Source organism: Orcinus orca, chromosome 5, assembly GCF_937001465.1.
Source record: "Orcinus orca chromosome 5, mOrcOrc1.1, whole genome shotgun sequence".
In the NCBI taxonomy this organism is placed as follows: domain Eukaryota; kingdom Metazoa; phylum Chordata; class Mammalia; order Artiodactyla; family Delphinidae; genus Orcinus; species Orcinus orca.
Window position 1 is genome coordinate 40,442,076 of NC_064563.1, and position 19,399 is coordinate 40,461,474.

The 19,399-nt window shown below is 39.0% G+C and overlaps 1 protein-coding gene across 2 annotated transcripts in view; it reads right to left on the bottom strand.

The window, feature by feature from the left end:
• Window positions 1-19,399, bottom strand: part of PLCH1 (phospholipase C eta 1) — a 240,913-nt gene that overhangs the window by 45,405 nt on the left and 176,109 nt on the right. For both annotated transcript variants that reach the window (XM_049709695.1, XM_049709694.1), the window contains one exon: window positions 15,167-15,274. In XM_049709695.1, the coding sequence (XP_049565652.1) occupies window positions 15,167-15,274 (108 nt within the window). The remainder of the gene's footprint in view (window positions 1-15,166; window positions 15,275-19,399) is intronic.

A 19,399-nucleotide genomic window follows, 5' to 3' on the forward strand; every position in this document is an offset into this window, starting at 1 on the left:
ATGAATTTGGTAAAGTAGCAGGATACAAAATTAATGCACAGAAATCTCTTGCATTCCTATACACTAATGATGAAAAATCTGAAAGAAAAGTTATGGAAACACTCCCATTTACCACTGCAACAAAAAGAATAAAATACCTAGGAATAAACCTACCTGGGTAGACAAAAGACCTGTATGCAGAAAACTATAAGACACTGATGAAAGAAATTAAAGATGATACAAACAGATGGAGAGATATACCACGTTCTTGGATTGGAAGAATCAATATTGTGAAAATAACTATATTACCCAAAGCAATCTACAGGTTCAGTGCAATCCCTATCAAATTACCAATGGCATTTTTTACAGAACTAGAACAAAAAATCTTAAAATTTGTATGGAGACACAAAAGACCCCGAATAGTCAAAGCAGTCTTGAGGGAATAAAAACGTAGCTGGAGGAATCAGACTCCCTGACTTCAGACTTTACTACAAAGCTACGGTAATCAAGACAATATGGTACTGGCACAAAAACAGAAAGATAGATCAATGGAACAGGATAGAAAGCCCAGAGATAAACCCACACACCTATGGTCAACTAATCTATGACAAAGGAGGCAAAGATATTTAAGAGACTGTCTTTTCTCCACTGTATAAGTGGTGCTGGGAAAACTTGACAGATCCATGTAAAAGAATGAAATTAGAACACTCCCTAACACCATACACAAAAATAAACTCAAAATGGATTAGAGGACTAAATGTAAGACCAGACACTATAAAACTCTTAAAGGAAGACATAGGAAGACTACTCTTTGACATAAATCACAGCAAGATCTTTTTTGATCCACCTCCTAGAGTAATGGAAATAAAAACAAAAATAAACAAATGGGACCTAATGAAACTTCAAAGCTTTTGCAAAGCAAAGGAAACTACAAGCAAGATGAAAGGACAACCCTCAGAATGGGAGAAAATATTTACAAACAAATCAACAAAGGATTAATCTCCAAAATATATAAACACTTCAAGCAGCTCAATAATAAAAAAACAAACAACCCAATCCAAAAATGGGCAGAAGACCTAAATAGACATTTCTCCAAAGAAGACATACAGATGGCCAAGAGGCACATGAAAAGCTGCTCAACATCACTAATTATTAGAGAAATGCAAATCAAAACTACAATGAGGTATCACCTCACACCAATTAGAATGGGCATCATCAGAAAATCTACAAACAACAAATTCTGGAGAGGGTGTGGAGAAAAGGGAACACTCTTGCATTGTTGGTGAGAATGTAAATTGATACAGCCACTATGGAGAACACTATGGAGGTTCCTTAAAAAACTAAAAATAGAATTACCATATGACTCAGCAATCCCACTACTGGGCATATACCCAGAGAAAACCATAATTCAGAAAGACACATGCACCCCAATATTCACTGCAGCACTATTTACAATAGCCAGTCATGGAAGCAACCTAAATGCCTATTGACAGACGACTGGATAAAGAAGATGTGGTACATATATACAATGGAATATTACTCAGCCATGAAAAGGAACAAAATTGGGTCATTTGTAGAGCCGTTGATGGATCTAGAGACTGTCATACAGAGTGAAGTAAGTCAGAAAGAGAAAAACAAATATTGTGTATTAACTCATATATGTGGAACCTAGAAAAATGGTACAGATGAACCAGTTTACAGGGCAGAAACTGAGACACTGATATAGAGAACAAACGTAAGGACACCAAGGGGGGAAAGCGGCTGGGGTGTGTGTGTGTGATGAATTGGGAGATTGGGATTGACATATATACACTAATATGTATAAAATGGAAAACTAATGAGAACTTGCTATATAAAAAAATAAATAAAATAAAATTCAAAAATTCGAAAAAAAAAAAAGAAAAGCCAGACGCATTGGTTCCCACTACGAGCACTAAGACCAAAGTGCTGGTGGGGGAGTTAATACAGGTGAGAGAGAGTTTGAGAGCATTCTGCATAAAACAAATATATATTGAGCTGTTATATGCAAGGTGAAAACATTGTTAAGGTACAACCCCACTGTCATAGAACTCTCAGTGTCACAGAGGAGGCAGACACATTCGTGCATAATTACACAACAGGTGCATGTAGGGTGACAGATGGGCACACAGAGGAGGGGCACCTCGCCCAGCCTTGGGAATGCAGGAGAGACTTCCAGGATCAGAGGACGCTTGAGCCGAGCCTTAAAAGAGGCGTGTATTAGGTTCCTGTGGCTGTTACAATAAGTTACCACAAACCTGGTAGCTTAAAATGAAGAGCTATTTATTTTTTCACAGTTCTAGAGGCCAGAAGTATAAAGTCAAGCTGTTGTCAGTGCTACATTCAGCCTCCCCAAGGCTCTCAGGGAAAAACCTTTCCTTGCTTCTTCCAGTTTATGGTGGCACCAAGCACTCCTTGGCTTGTGGCAACATAACTCTTGTCTCTGCCTGTCCTTGCATGGCCTTCTCCTGTTGTCCCCACTCCTAACCTTAATAAAGGATGAGCTGCTCCCACAAAATAAGAGCACTTGTCATTGGATTTTTAAGGCTTACCCGGTTAATCCAGAATGATCTCATCTCAAGATTCTTAACCTAATTACATCTACAAAGAGTCTTTTTCCAAATAAGGTCAAACTCATAGGTACCAGATGGTAGGCCTTGGACATATCTTTCGCTGGCCACAAATCAACCTTCTACAATGGGCTGTATGAATAAGAGCTGATAATCTGGCAAAGAGTGGGGTAAAAGCATTCCAACATGAGCAACACTTAGCAAAGCAGTATCTATGAGAACGAGTAACCTATATGAACATGGAGAAAAGAGCACCGGGAAACACAGAAAAAGCAACTAAGACTTTATATGCTGTGCTAAGGCTTACAAAGCACTGTCATGTAACGACACTTTGAACCACCCAAGACCCTTTAAGGCAGTAGGGCTAGCCAAATTATGATGTTTCTCTTTTTAAAAAAAAAAACAAAAAACTTTTTATTTATTAATAAACTATAGAGAAAATTGAAAAAATAAAATAAAATAAAATGGATAACCAACAAGGACCTACTGTATAGCACAGGGAGCTCTGCTCCATGTTATGTAACAACTTAAATGGGAAAAGAATTTGAAAAAGAATAGCTACATGTATATGTATAACTGAATCACTTTACTGTACACCTGAAACTAATACAACATTGTTAATCACCTATACTCCAATATAAAATAAAAAGTTAAAAAAAAAAAAAAGACTAGCCAAATTTTACTCATAATGATGCAGAGGCAGAAAGATTCAACACCTTGTCCAAACACATATGCCTATGAAGTGGCTGAGGTGGGACCTAAGACTTCCAATTCAAAATTCTGTGTCTACTTCACCATACAGTGCTGCAGTCATCCCTTTTCTACTGTTACAGAAAAAGATAAATTCCTAAGTCAAATTAATCATATTTTAAATAATCTTTATTCCTACAGGGCATCTGGGAAATAAAGCATCACAATCCCTCTGTAGAAAAATATACAATAGTAGGTTTCACTTAAGGTCAGAAGTGAATCCAAGAGGGACTTCCCTGGCGGTCCAGTGGGTAAGACTCCACGCTTCCAATGCTGGGGGCGAGGGTTTGATCCCTGGTCGGGGAACTAAGATCCCACGTGCCATGCAGCCAAAAGTAAATAAATAAATAAAATTCTTTAAAAAAGAAGTGAATCCGAGAAAGGAAGTCCAGGTCTCAAACTCCCAACACGTTTCAAGTGACCCAGAGCCTGGCAGGGAGCACGTGTGTTGAAAGATACAAAAGAGAAAGTGTGTAAGAGCACCTAGCATGCCTGGTGTCGCACAAATGCCCCAAATAAGTAAGCATCAGTTTCCTTGCCTGGCTCAGGGCCACATGAGGAGTCAGAGACAGTGAGGAAATGAACCGTGGCAGTTATGCCCAAACACTTTCAGTGTCAGCAAAACAAGGCTAAAGATACAAATCTGGACCCACTGGTGCTGGTGAAATAATGAATGCTTAACACAAAGGCTATAATTATTCACCTTACATCCTCTCAACGCTGGGAGTTGCTGAAGGAACGATATTTCTGCCTGTTGATCTTTTTCTTCCTTGTGATTTACAGCACAAGAATAAATAAATGTGTGGCTGAGGTTTCATTAATATATTATCGTTCGGCCCTGGAACCCAATAGCACTACTGAAAAAAAGCTGAGACACACTTAACCTGGCAAGAGTCAGTCACCGTGCAGCTGCAGCAGGGACCACAGTTGAAAGCCATAAGCATCTTGCTCTTTTGTTCCCTGAGCGGTGGGAGAGGGAGGATATTGCAGCTGGAGTTGGGGGGAGGGGACAGCAGCCCTTCAATATGGTCTGGAGTAGTTTCCACCTGAGCCGCAATCAGGCTTCCTAATTCCCATTTCTGAGACGCAAATATGATCTAGGAATACCAACCACAAATAAATAAGTCAAACACAAAACACATTCTTGTTTTGTCTCCAGCGTGAAATGAAAAGATCACTGGAAACAGAGAGGGCTGACCACTTCCAGGCTGGGAAGCAGCAGGAAAGGGGAGGGAGTGGGTTGGAGGGGCTGCCCCTTAATGAGGGACTCTCTCTACCACCATGCAGAGTGGTGCTCTACCTGGGCTGCACACTGGAATCACCAGGGGCATGTGGCAAAATTCCAGGCCCCACCCCAGACCAATTACATGGGATCTCTGGGTGAGGACCAGGGCATTGGGATTTTTGAAAGCTCCCCTGTCATTCCAATGTGCAGCCACAGTTGGGGCCTTTGCTTTAAAAACGAAAAACAAAACACTGGAATATCTCACTGTCCCAAAATGTCTTTTTTCCCCCTCTGGGTTAGAGTTGCAGACAGGAAGGATAATATATTAGCTGCCCTTTGTGAGTGCCTTAGAGCTCTCCAAGCTGGCCACCTGAGTGTCTTGGGCTGAAGAGCAGCTGCTTCTCAGCCATCCGAGGCTGTGCATTTACTCCTGTCCTCTCCTGTCTCCTGCCTACTCCTTTAGCTCCTTAAAACACCTTCTTCTGCTCAAGGACCAGCTCAGGACTTACATTAGCGATAATCATGCTGCAGCTGCTATTCTTCTTATAGATCGTATCTAACATTTACTGAGTACAAATTATGTGCCAGGCATTGTTCTGAGTTCTCTACAGAGTATGAACTTAACTTAACCTTTATGATAATCATTTTCCTTTGTTTTCTTCAGTTAAATAATGATTTCATTCCTTTACTACATAATAAGTCAAATTTATACAACTATGGCAGAGGATGAGAATGGCTTATATTTCCAACCAGGAGAAGTCACTATTCCTTTTTGTAAAACTGAAGTATAGTTGATTTAAAATATTATATTAGTTTCAGAATGGGAGAAAATATTTGCAAACGATGCAACTGACAAGAGATTAATCTCCAAAATATACAAACAGCTCATGCAGCTCAGTATCAAAAAAACAAACACCTCAATCAAAAAAGGGACAGAGGGCTTCCCTGGTGGCGCAGTGGTTGAGAGTCCGCCTGCCAGTGCAGGGGACATGGGTTCGTGCCCCGGTCTGGGAAGATCCCACATGCCGCAGAGTGGCTGGGCCCGTGAGCCATGGCCGCTGAGCCTGCGCGTCCGGAGCCTGTGCTCCGCAACGGGAGAGGCCGCAGCAGTGAGAGGCCCGCGTACCGCAAAAAAAAAAAAAAAAAAAAAAAAAAAAAGGGACAGAACCACTGTGGAAAATGGTATGGAGGTTCCTCTGAAAACTAAAAATACAATTACCACGTGACCCAGCAATCCCACTCCAGACAAAACTATAATTCAAAAAGATACATGGACGCTTATGTTCATAGCAGCACTATTTACAATAGCCAAGACATGGAAACAACCTAAATGTCCATCGACAGATGAATGGATAAAGAAGATGTGGTACATATATACAGTGAAATACTACTCAGGCATAAAAAAGAATGAAATAATGCCATTTGCAGCAGCATGGATGCAACTAGAGATTATCATACTAAGTAAAGAAAGTCAGAAAGAGAAAGACAAATACCATATGATATCACTCATAAAATATGACACATATGAAACTATCTATGAAACAGAAAGAGAATCAGGAACACAGAGAACAGACTGGTGGTTGCCAAGGGGGAGGGGGGGTGGGAGAGGGTTGGACTGGGAGCTTGGGATTAGCAGATGCAAACTGGAATATACAGAATAAATAAAAATGTTTTACTGTATAGCACAGGGAACTATATTTAATATCCTCTGATAAACCATAATGGAAAATATGAAAAAAAGTGTATATATATATATATATATATGTATAACTGAGTCACTTTGCTGTACAGCAGTAATTAACATAACACTGTAACTCAACTATAAATCAATAAAAAATATATTTTAAAAAAATGGGCAGAAGATCTAAACAGACATTTCTCCAAAGAAGACATACAGATGGCCAAAAAGCACATTAAAAGCTGCTCGACATCACTAATTATTAGAGAAATGCAAATCAAAACTACAATGAGGTATCACCTCACACCGGTCAGAATGGCCATCATCAAAAAATCTACAGACAATAAATGCTGGAGAGGGTGTGGAGAAAAGGAAACCCTCCTACACTGTTGCTGAAAATGTAAATTGGTACAATCATTATGGAGAGCAGTATGGAGGTTCCTTAAAAAACTAAAAATAGAGCTACCATATGATTCAGTTATACATATACATATATCTATTCTTTTTCAGATTCTTTTCCCTTATAGGTTATTACAGAGTATTAAGTAGAGTTCTCTATGCTATACAGTAGGTCCTTGTAGATTATCTATTTTATATATAGTAGTGCATATGTGTTAATCTCAACCTCCTAATTTATCCCTCTCCCCTACCTTTGCCCTTTTGTAACCATAAGTTTATTTTCTATGTCTGTGAGTCTGTTTCTGTTTTGTCAATAAGTTCATTTGTGTCATTTTTTTAGATTCCACACATAAGTGATGTAAGATATTTGTCTTTCTCTGCCTTTACTTAGTATGATAATCTCTAGGTCCACCCATGTTGCTGCAAATGGCATTATTTTGTTCTTTTTTATGGCTGAGTAATATTTTATTATATATATACCACATCTTCTTTATCCATTCCTCTGTTGATGGACATTTAGGTTGCTTCCATTTCTTGGCTATTGTAAATAGTGCTGCTATGAACATTGAGGTGCATGTATCTTTTCAAATTATAGTTTTCTCTGGATATATGTCCAGGAGTGGGATTGCTGGCTCATATGGTAGCTCTATTTTTAGTTTTTTTAAGGAACCTCCATACTACTTTATCCAGAGATAAACCTATGTACCTATGGTCACCTAATCTATGACAAAGGAGGCAGAATATACAATGGAGGAAAAACAGTCTCTTCAATAAGTGGTACTGGGAAAACTGGACAGCTACATGTAAAAGAATGAAATTAGAACACTCTCTAACACCATACACAAAAATAAACTCAAAATGGATTAAAGATCTAAACATAAGCCTGGGATACTATAAAACTCTTAGAGGAAAACATAGGCAGAACACTCTCTGACATAAATTGCCTTAAGATATTTTTTGATCCACCTCCTAGAGTAATGACAATAAAAGCAAAAATAAACAAATGGGACCTAATTAAACTTAAAAGCTTTTGCACAGCAAAGGAAACCATAAACAAAATGAAAAAACGCACAGAATGGGAGAAAATATTTGCAAATGAATCAACCGACAAGGGATTAATCTCCAAAATATACGAGGAGCTCATGCAGCTCAATATCAGAAAAACAACCCAATCAAAAATTGGGCAGAAGATCTAAACAGAAGATTGGGCAGAAGATCTAAATGTCTTACTGTATAGCACAGGGAACTATGTTCAATATCTCTGATAAACCATAATGGAAAATATGAAAAAGAGTGTGTGTGTATATATATATATATATATATATATATATATATATCTCCTGTTCTCCTATCCTGTTCCACTGATCTATATTTCTGTTTCTGTTCCAATACCATATTGTTTTGATTACTGTAGCTTTGTAGTATAGTCTGAAGTCAGGGAGCCTGATTTCTCCAGCTCCGTTTTTCTTTCTCAAAATTGCTTTGGCTATTCAGGGTCTTTTGCATTTCCATACAAGTTGTAAAAATTTTTGTTCTAATTCTGTGAAATGAATCACTTTGCAGTACACCTGAAACTAACACAACATTGTGAATCAACTGTACTCCAAGATAAAATAAAATTTAAAAATAAATTGCTTATTCTTATAATATAGAGCCTATTAATTTAGTTGCTGTCAGTAAGAATCAGAATTTAGAACCCTTATTCTTTCTGTTTGTCTCAAGATTTTTTCATGTAGTAATAGCTTTTTTAAAGAGTAGAGATCCCCAGGAAGATAAGGAGATAAAATGGATGACTTCAAGATTCTCAAGATATTATGGCCAGTCACACAATGTATTTGTGCAAGGTCATGAGAGTCCCCTAGGTTTGTAGACCTGCTCCTTCTCCAGGTCAGAGGTCAATGTCAGCCAGGAGAGGACACTCCTACAACAGTTCAGAGCCAACTGGGACAACCCCTTCCCAGGAGTGTGAACGCAACTTATGAAGGTGGTAGGCAGGTCAGAGAGCCAGAAAAAGTTTTTTGACGTATTATTTTGATGTCCATTTAGAAGATGAGGATAAAGAAACAGGTCTAGAGTGGCAGAGCCAGGCTTTGACCTAGGCTCCAAAGCCTGTGTGTTTGATGACTGCTACCCAGTATGTCATCTGACCTACTCTGGGTATTCCAGGCTACCCTCAGCTCTCTTTCCTCTGAATTCACATTTTCTTAAGTCAATTCCACATGACATAACAATTTGTCAAGTTTGTTATTATTTGTTGCCAGTGTGATAAGTGTGTCTCTCCAGCTAGATGAACTCCCCAAAAGACATAAATCTGAGAGGTCATATAAAATATCATGCTTAAGAGCAACGATGGCCCATATAATTTTCCTCCTCTAAATTAATCACTAGATTAATTACTTTATCTAGCACAACCCCATTTTCCTAATCTGTAAAACATTAGAAATGATAGTTTCAACCCCATCCCCATGGCTATAGGAATAAAATGAAATTCTATAAGTATAAAGTCCTTAGCATAGTGCTGGTGCTAGTAAGAGTTCAACAAGCGTTTCATATTTAAAAGCTGATTTTAGCTCAGGTATAAAAAAATAATAGTACAATGTCAGAAAAATAGCAAAAGGTAATGTTTCTTCAGAGCTGTTAAGCATACACTTTTTTTGTGTGTGTGTGCGGTACGCAGGCCTCTCACTGTTGTGGCCTCTCCCGTTGTGGAGCACAGGTTCCAGACGTGCAGGCCCAGCGGCCATGGCTCACGGGCCCAGCCGCTCTGTGGCATGTGGGATCTTCCTGGACCGGAGCACAAACCCGTGTCCCCTGCCTGCATCGGCAGGCGGACTCTCAACCACTGCGCCACCAGGGAAGCCCAAGCATACACTTCTAAATGTTATTAGAGCAACCATTCTTCATATACATTAAGAAAAAACAAAAAAAATACTGTCCAAAATGAATGTAAGTCTGGGTTTGTGCATCTGTACATACATGTGGGTTTATATATGACAATGTACATTCATGCTTTAAAGTCCCCCACTGCTGCAATGACAGAAGAACTAACAAAGAGAAAAACCATAATCTTGGTCGAAATAAAATAAACAAGATCACTGCAGATCATAAATGTAGTTGAGCTCCACATTCACAGTGGGCAAAGGTGGCCAAGAATTTATATCTTTTAGTACAATAGAAACTAAAAGTGTTCCACATGCTGTGGGAGATTAGAGCTGGTCTCTCAACATGAAACCAGGTGGTGAAGAAAGCTGGAATGGGATCCTTGCTTATAATAGGAAACATTAAAAAAAAAAAACTATTGTGAGGAAGATTCAAAATTTAATATCAAAAGAGGTAAGAATGAATAAGAAGACAAACAAAGTGCTGGTTTGCTTGGTGACTGAATGGGTAATATCTTCAACATCTCTAGTGGCAGAGAACTCTCAATCAATGTAAGGTCTGGTTAGGAACCTGGGGCACAGGTGGGCTGTGTGTATATGTGTGGGTGCCATGGGGGTGGGGGTGCTTAGTGTTCAAGTAGAAGCAATCTCAAAACCACTAGATAAGAAGGTTAAATACAGAAAGAAGGAGAATGGAAGGGGAAAAAACATTCCACTCAAAACTGAATATTCAACCCAAAATTCTAAAACCCATGTGGAAAAACTAATGCTAAGATGGAGTGCTAAAAACATCAACACATGGAAAGGAAAGTTACTCTTTCACTTTGAAATAAGTATGTTTAGATGCTCAAAGATATACAGAAATAGCTCCATAAAAAGAACAAGAAACTAAGAAGCCAAACAGTAAAATAAGAACAGGTGTCTATGAAAAAAAAAACAATAAAAATGTTGTAAATCAAGTATATAGTCATTGAAATTAAAAGAATAGCTGGGATAAATTCTAGACCAGATGTAGTCAAAGAGATAATTAACGAATTGGAAAATAATACTGTAAACATATAGTACCCAGAATCAGCAGAGACATAAAGAAAACATTAGGGCCTCCCTGGTGGTGCAGTGGTTGAGAGTCTGCCTGCCGATGCAGGGGACACGGGTTCTTGCCCCAGTCCGGGAAGATCCCATGTGCCACGGAGCGGCTGGGCCCATGAGCCATGGCCGCTAAGCCTGTGTGTCCGGAGCCTGTGCTCCGCAACGGGAGAGGCCACGCCAGTGAGAGGCCCGCGTACCGAAAAAAAAGAAAACATTAAAGAATTAAGAGATACAGAAAATAAAGTAAGATTCTAACCTAAATCTAATAGTACTTCCAGAAAAAGAAGACTGATAAAATGGCATAAAACATATTTAAAGAACAAAACTGTTGAGAATTTTCTAGAATGAAAGAAAACATGAGTTCTCCAGTAGGAAGTGAATATGGAGTGCTAAGAAAAATAAACCTACTTCTAGTCATTTAATAGTGAAGTCACAGAACAGCTAGAATAGAAAGGAAAGACATATTACCAACAAGAAATAGTTGTAGAAAACAAACTTATGGTTACCAAGGGGGAAGGAGGGAGGGATAAATTGGGAGACTGGGACTGATATAGACACACTACTATATACAAAACAGATAACTAGTAAGAACCTACTGTATAGCACAGGGAACTCTACTCAATACTCTGTGATGACCTATATGGGAAAAGAATCTAAAAAAGAGTGGATATATGTATATGTATAGCTGATTCACCTTGCTATACAGCACAAACTGATACAACACTGTAAATTAACTACACTCCAATAAAAATTAATTTAAAAAAACAACAGGGATAGTTGAGTTCTCGGCAATAATTCTCAGAAGATAATAACTTTGAAATATAAGGGAAATATGTACATACACATATCAATAATACATACAGTACATTAGACCTTAAATGTTCATTACCTTAACTCTCTGGCAGGGCAGGGAGGAAGAAATTGTATCATATACTAGAAAACAACTGGAATCTTCAGCTCACCTTCCACTCCTCACCCCTTGTCACCAGGATGCGACAGCATGCCCGGCACGTGGGTGTTTACCGAGGAACAGGACCTCACAACATCATGAGGTAACTCATCCTTTCCATGAGTGCTGACAAGTCTTAAACCAACAAGATTCATAATCATCCTTAAAATGGCTCAAATCATAAAATGAATAACTTAGGAAAGAAGGTTAATCTAAGGTAATAGGGAGGGAGGAAACTATTAAAGTATTTAGTATGAGACATGCAGAGTGAATAATGGTTTTAGGGTACTAACATAACACAAAAAGTGGTTACATGTTACTCTACTAGGGCTTGTTTAAACTTGTTGGAAGGTTTGGTGTTCACGGGATGAGCTTCATATAGGAGACAGACAGCTTGATATTTGTGCCTAAGAAGCTGGCTGAACCCAGATTCAGAGAGTGCAAGGAACAAGATACTGAATAGCTCAGCAGAAGAGGAAAAAATCAGTGAGGTTGAACCAGGGGGGTGGAAAGTCTATAAGGCACACTGACATTAGAGGACCCCATAAAAATGAATAATGGTGAGCTGGCCCCACTGAATCAAATTTGTTAGATTACTGTGCTGTGGTTGAAAGAAAGCTGTCCCCGGAGTCTTTGAGCTGTGTGATTCTTGGGTCATTGAACACACCGGCTTTACCTATGGCTTATTACAGTATGAGCCAGATTTTCTCTATGGCTGAAGCCTCAGATTAATGAGGTAGAAGCTTAAAGGATTCAATTAATTCGAAACAAAGCATTTCTTAAAAGAGCAAAAGCTTTCGGTGTGGTTTGAATCCCTTAGCTTGATGGTAGACTAGGAGGAGTAAGAAGGCCAGCGTGAGGGTCCTGCCTCCCTCTCTGTTCTAACGTCCGGGTAAAGCTGGGCGAGCCACAGATCCTGCTTCTGACCTCTGCATCTGCTGTTTCCTCTGCCTGGAACAACCCCCCACCCCACCCCAGATATGAGCATGGCTAACCTCGCCTCTTTCCGGTCTTTGCTCAGGTGTTACCTTCTCTGTGAGACCTTTCCTGACCATCCCATCTAAAATGTCAACAGACCCTTTACACACACACTTTCTACACTTCTTCCCTCCCTTTTTCCCTTTAGCACTTACCACTGCCTAGTACACTACACGTTACTTATTGTCTATCCTCCCTTCTCCCACCAATGCAGAGACTCCACGAAGGCAAAGATTTTTGTCTGTTTTGTTTACTGATATATGCCCAACATCTACAGCATGTTGGTGCATCTCCAACAGGAGTTCCTCCATAAAAATCTTTTGAGTGTGCCAATGAATCTTGCATAAGCCCCATGACAGCTAGCATTCCAGTGTTCGCGAATGCTAAGCTGAAAATCTTTATTTATTGCAATAATTATTGCAATATCTATAACTTCTAAATCTAACCACATTCTGTTAACTTAAAACTGAGGTTAAGAACTTCCTCTAAGGTAATTATTGGTTTCACACAAACTATGCACAGTACATCCGCCTTTGCAGAAATATGATCAGACACTCGATTTAGATCAGACAATTTACGTTCAACACTCAGATAAGGCATCTGAGCCCTCTGCTGACAACAGAACTAGAAATTGACTGATTACGGGATAACACTTTGGCTTTCTAAATACAGCACTGCCTTTTCTCAGAAGAGCTCAAAAATAGACAAAAAAGATTGGAAAAAGATGAGTAAAAACCTTATATATTTCCACTAGAATGTTGATTTCTTTATATATTTTCTCTCCTAAAGTCTAACAAAGAGACACCTGTAAAATGTTACAGGTAAGGTGCTCTCCACTTTCACTTAGGCCCAAATCAAAGAATCCAAATGAAAGATCATGGCTATCTTTATGGAATCACATTGTAAACTCTCGACCTATATGGGTTCCTAGACATCAACCAAGAGACTTTGAAGACTGAGAGGAACCAAGTTGGATATTTTCACAGGTGAATTTATTGGTCTGTTTCCATAAAACTATACCTAATTCTCTTTTATAATTGTAGATATTTAACTTAGAAAGTTAGGAGGCTCACTGATATCAGAAGAAATTTTATATTACTGGGTGGATTTAGAAACTAGAATAACTTGGGTTTTACTCAGAGCAACAAATGACTATTGTGATAGTATCAATAGCTAAATTTCCACCACTCATTTTCACTAAAAACTACATTCGCTAAATGCATAACTTAGTCAAGACTCTCTGCTCCTTGCTTCTAAATGATAGACTACTCTGAGGCTGGCAACCAAGAGTTTTGGGAAACAAGAGGCAAAGATATTGAAATTCAGAGATAAAATCTGGCTTATAAAATAAAGTTTAAAGAACGAAATTACCTATAATAGCAAGTAATTAATTATAAAAATAGCAATTAGCTGGAAGAGCAAAAAAGAAACAAAAATATTAATTGTATTTTCACTTATGTAAATCTCTTGAGATTAATTTTCTGTAACCATAGCCCTATTAGTGGTATTTAATTGAGCTAATAAAAACTATTAAAAGGCAATGGATTAATACAGATGGTAATTTTTCCTTTTCACTTCAAGGCTGAGTCTTCTCCACTTCATCCCTTCTAAAATGCATCAAAGCCAAGAAAGAACTATCTACTGAGACTTCAGCTGTCATTAAGCCCTTGCCCTCTTTGAAAATAATACCAGCTCTCTTTAATACCTATAGGAAGCCATCACAGTTACTATTATTTCAAAGAGAGTAGACTTTTTTTAATGATGTAGTAATTGAATTCAGGGCAATAATGTAAATTAGCAGATTTTATACAATATTTCTCTTTTTTTAGAGGGTAGAATAATTGTCCAGACATCTAGAGGAATACTACTTTTCTGTAGAAATGAAATTGTAAACCTTATAACAAATTAACATGAGCAGGTGCTACTCTCAGATTGTCATATGTTCCTGGAAATCATGTGAGTTATAGAAGGTGGGGGAAGTCAAGAAGTCCTAGTCCCCCACAGTGATGGGGGGTGGGGGAGGTCTTTCTTTACATTTCTCCCAGGTTTGCATTTCCATTGGATTACCAGGCTAAATGGTGCTTTTCTACAAAGGCAATTCCTTGATCTAGGACAGAGGTCTGAAGCACCATGCAGGTGGCAAACTATTCTATGCCATTTTATCTGAAATGTGGCAAATGTAAGATTTAGCCAAGAGATCCATGTCTGGAAGAGCTTGGAAATCTTCTGGTCCAAGGTACATTCTCTTAGGGAGGGGATGAGCATTCTAGAGAAGCATACACACTTGCAGCTGGGTTCTGTGAGCCAGCCTTGACAGGCAGCATGGTGGGGCTTAAAGCCCATTTATGTCAGCAGACAGCAACATTTCCAACCGCAATTTGAGTTTTGACCAAGCTGTAATAGGAGGGAATTTGTCCCTGGAGAGAGGGTCAGATGGGTTAATCACTAACATTCCTTCCAACTCTAGGACACAAGAATCCTTGACTCACTCACTCAATAAACATTTGGGAGTCTTTGTGCCAGCACACAAAGTAATTTTCAATAAATATCCTTTTTACACTACAGCCACCATATCTGTGAAGATTCCAACACAGCAGCAATTTTTACTGTAGCACACAGAGGGTAAAAATTATGGCCAAGCCTGTAACTTACATAATGGAGCTTGAACTTGCACTCATCTTCAATTTCATCTGCGCTGTCTTCATCAGAAACTTCCCCTTCCTCTGCATCATCTCCAAGGTGATAAGGTAACTTCTTGCCCTGAAATGAAACAAAACACTCAATTTAAAGATGAAAATTCAGCAAGATAGGGGTATGGGAATTAAGAGGTACAAACTACTATGTATAAAGTAAGCTACAAGGATATATTGTACAGCACAGGGAAATACAGCAATTATTTTATAATAACTTTAAATTGAGTCTAATCTATAAAAATATTGAATCACTGTTATACACCTGAAACTAATATTAGTCAACTATACTTCAGTTAAAAAATAAAATAGGAAATGAAAAATGAAAATTCACAATAGCCAAAAGGTGGAAATAACCCAGTGTCTACCAACAGGTGAATGGATAAACAAAATGTGGTATACGCATACACTAAAATGTTATTCAGCTTTTAAAAGTAAGGAAATTCTGACTCATGTTACAACATGGATGAACCTTGAGGACATTAGGCTAAAGGAAATAAGCCCGTCACAAACGACGACTGTTGTATGATTCCACTTATATAAGGTACTCAGAGTAGCCAAATTCATAGAGACAGGAAGTAAAACAGTGGTATCCAGGGGCTGGAGGAAGCGGGTGGTGGGGAAGATGGGAGCTGTTTAATGAGTATGGAGTTTTGGTTTTGCAGGAAAAGAGTTCTGTACGTGGCAATGCGAATGTACTTGACACAGCTGAACTGTACACTTAAAAATGGTTAAGATGGTAGGTAAGTTTTATGTATGTTGTATTTTACCACAATTAAAAATAATTTTTAAAAACTGAAAAATGAAAATAGACTGTCATACTGAGTGAAGTAAGTCAGACAGAGAAAGAGAAATACTGTATGATATCAATGTGGAATCTAAAAAGAAATGATACAAATGAACTTATATAAAACAGAAACATCTCATAGACTTAGAGAACAAACTTATGGTTATGGGGATCGGGGAGCAGGGGAAGAGATAGTTAGGGAGTGTGGGATTGACGTGTACACACTAATACATTTAAAATGGATAAGCAACAAGGACCTACTGTATAGCACAGGGAACTCTGCTCATATTATGTAACAACCTAAATGGGAAAAGAATTTGAAAAAGAATAGATACATGTATATGTATAAATGATTCACTCTGCTGTACACCTGAAACTATCACAACATTGTTAATCAACTATTCTCCAGTATAAAGTAAAAAGGTTTTTTTAAAATAAAAGAAAAATGAAAATAAAATTTGTTATCTCCTTGCCAATCATTACTTCAGACTGACTTGAAGGCAGATCGCTTGAATTAGGGGCAAAGCAAAGGGAGAAGAGACTTTCACGAAAAGGCAGTTTTATGACTTCCAATTAAATACAATTAATTAGGGATACTATATTTACAAGTAAAAATCAGACCAGGCTTCTGTTCGAGAATATATGACTCGTCATAAACAGGCATCACCCCATCCCATGTCCTTAGAGCAGCTTGTTCTCCTGGGCAGGTTAAACGCGCCCTCCTCTCCTGCTGGTTGTGTCCTCTGCACTGACCAGACCTGCTTTTATGGACAATGCAATGACACTCCTGCCCAGCCAGAACATGCCCCTCGCAACCACTCACCAACACACTTTAGGAATCAGGGGCTTTTGGACAACAAGGGGGAATTCTTATAACAAAATGGTAGAAAACCCAAGTTATACAATTATATGCACATTACGATCTCAATGATATATAAAAATTCAGGGAAAAAAATCTGGCAAGAAATATGGTCAATTATTAGGAGTACGAATGTCTGGGTAACAGCATTATGGGTGATAGTTATTTTCTCCTTTTCTACATTTCCCAATTTATATTCAGAAAAAGTAAAACTAAATAAAAAGCAGAAGAAGGAGGCATGGCCCAGGAGCCTGATAAGGGCTTCCAGGACGGCTAATCATCTGTACCAGTAAAAGCATCTTACTTGTAAGCAGAAAGGAATATTAATAGGAAATTGACTCACTCCCAGAATCTTGGGGAGCAGAGAGGGCAGAACCAGACTCTGTGGCTAAGGGACCAAGGTCACTGTGGTAGACAGCCTCTAAAATACCCACAACGGTTCCTACCTCTTGGTATTCATGTACTTCTATAATCCCTTCCCGTTGAGTGTGGGCTGGACCTAGTGACCCCACTGAATGAATGGAATACAGCAAAAGCATGAAGATGGGGGAAATTCTTTAAACGTGGAAGGTTGTTCATGTGCTTGGCAGCCAAATATAATGATAAATTTCTAAACATCATCCCAGACTACTACCCAGGCTGATCTTCTCTAAACTAGAGCTCCAGTGACTTCTGTTACATATTCCTGCTCTTCACACCATGACTGGCCCACCTTCAGCACTCTGGATCTTCCCCTCATCCACTTCTCCTCCCTCCACAGGGCCACCAGCACAGTCAGATTTTCAGAGAACTCTCCCTCCCAGTTTCCTGTATCTTCCCTGATACCCAAAGCTCTTGACCTAAAGGGCTTGGCAAAGAGATAAATTTAAAGCTGGTTAAATCATTTATGTAATGAAAACAAAATCTATATTAAGAATCCAAACTCTTAGAATTTGAATACTTAAATATTTTTTTCAACTTACAAAAGGATGGTTATAGGTTTAAAAAGGTGGTATTTAATTTGCCTTCATATCCCTATGTAATATACTTCTTATTTGTATGTGCTATCTGCAAAGTGAAAACTACATTCTTTTCCACAGGAATATATATAGCTATAGATATATAAATATGGCACTAAGCTTCAAATCCCCTTTACTTAAGTGTGGCAGTAGGTGGGGAAGCAAGGAGAGAAAGTTGCCATCTAGAGTATTCACAAGGCGCCCTCATTTTCAGTCCTTTCAAAATCCCATTAAAAGATATCAGGCGGCTTCCCTGGTGGCGCAGTGGTTGAGAGTCTGCCTGCTGATGCAGGGGACATGGGTTCGTGCCCCGGTCCGGGAAGATCCCACATGCCGCGGGGCGGCTAGGCCCGTGAGCCATGGCCGCTGAGCCTGCGCGTCCGGAGCCTGTGCTCCGCAACGGGAGAGGCCACAACAGTGAGAGGCCCGTGTACCGAAAAAAAAAAAAAAAAGATATCAGGGCCATATCTTCTGCCAGCTTTTTCCACATTCATGGTCTTTGAAAGATACCTTATACAGGCAGATAGGAAGAAAAGCAACACCACAGAACATTGTTTCTTAACGTCTCTTATGAAGAGTGTTACACCTGAGGAAAATTATAGAATAAACTTAGGTAGAATTTTATGAACTTAACAGTGGCCCAGTGTAAACAAAGAATGACCTAGGAGTCCCCTTCTGATCTACATACTATTTCATGTGGGAGTCACACTCAAGAATTAGATTAATTTCTCCATGGTACTGAAAATATTTCTAGAGACAGGAACCATAGCCATCTCTTAGCTTTTAGCTGCCTGGCCCCAGGACCGCGGTAACTGCTCTATGACACATCTGTAAAAGTAAAATGCTTGGACCAGATAAGTGTTCTTTCAGTAATGAGCCTATGGAAAATTACTAAGTTCGTTATTATTTTTGTTCAAAAGCAAATTTTTGTTTAATTTTTAGGAGATAAGTACACACACAGTTGGCCCTCCGTACCCAAGGGTTGGTTGAATCCACAGATGTGAGGAGCCAAATGTACTAGGCCATTTCATACGAGGGGCTTGAGCACTGTGGATTTGGAACCAATCCTGTGGGTAATGAGGGACTAGTGTATATATCTGTGTGTGTGTGTGTGTGTGTGTGTGTACACACAAGGTTGGAAAGTTTGTGTGTTACAGTTATAATAATAAACAACTTACCCATCTCCAAAGTGGTAAGTAGCCATTCAAATGCTGCCTTTTGGATCACAGATTGCTCTGATGCTAAAGGAACTTAGGAAAATCAGTTCCCTTTTTGTTGTTTCAAATGGGAGTGTGTTGGTCTAGAGATCTAAGAAATCTCCTTAAAGTTTGGAGAAGGTTACTACCAGCAAATGGACTGCAGCTGCTTTGAAACACCCACAGCCCACATTGCTGCCACTCCTTCCAACGAGTGCCTCAGGTCGTCTGGCTTCAATTCATCCTGGTGCCCATTAGCCCTAGGACATTCTATGCCCAATGATCTAAAGCCCAGTTATGCACAAGGGATTCAATGAGTTCATATCAAATATTCCTTAAGTTCCACTGTCCAAAT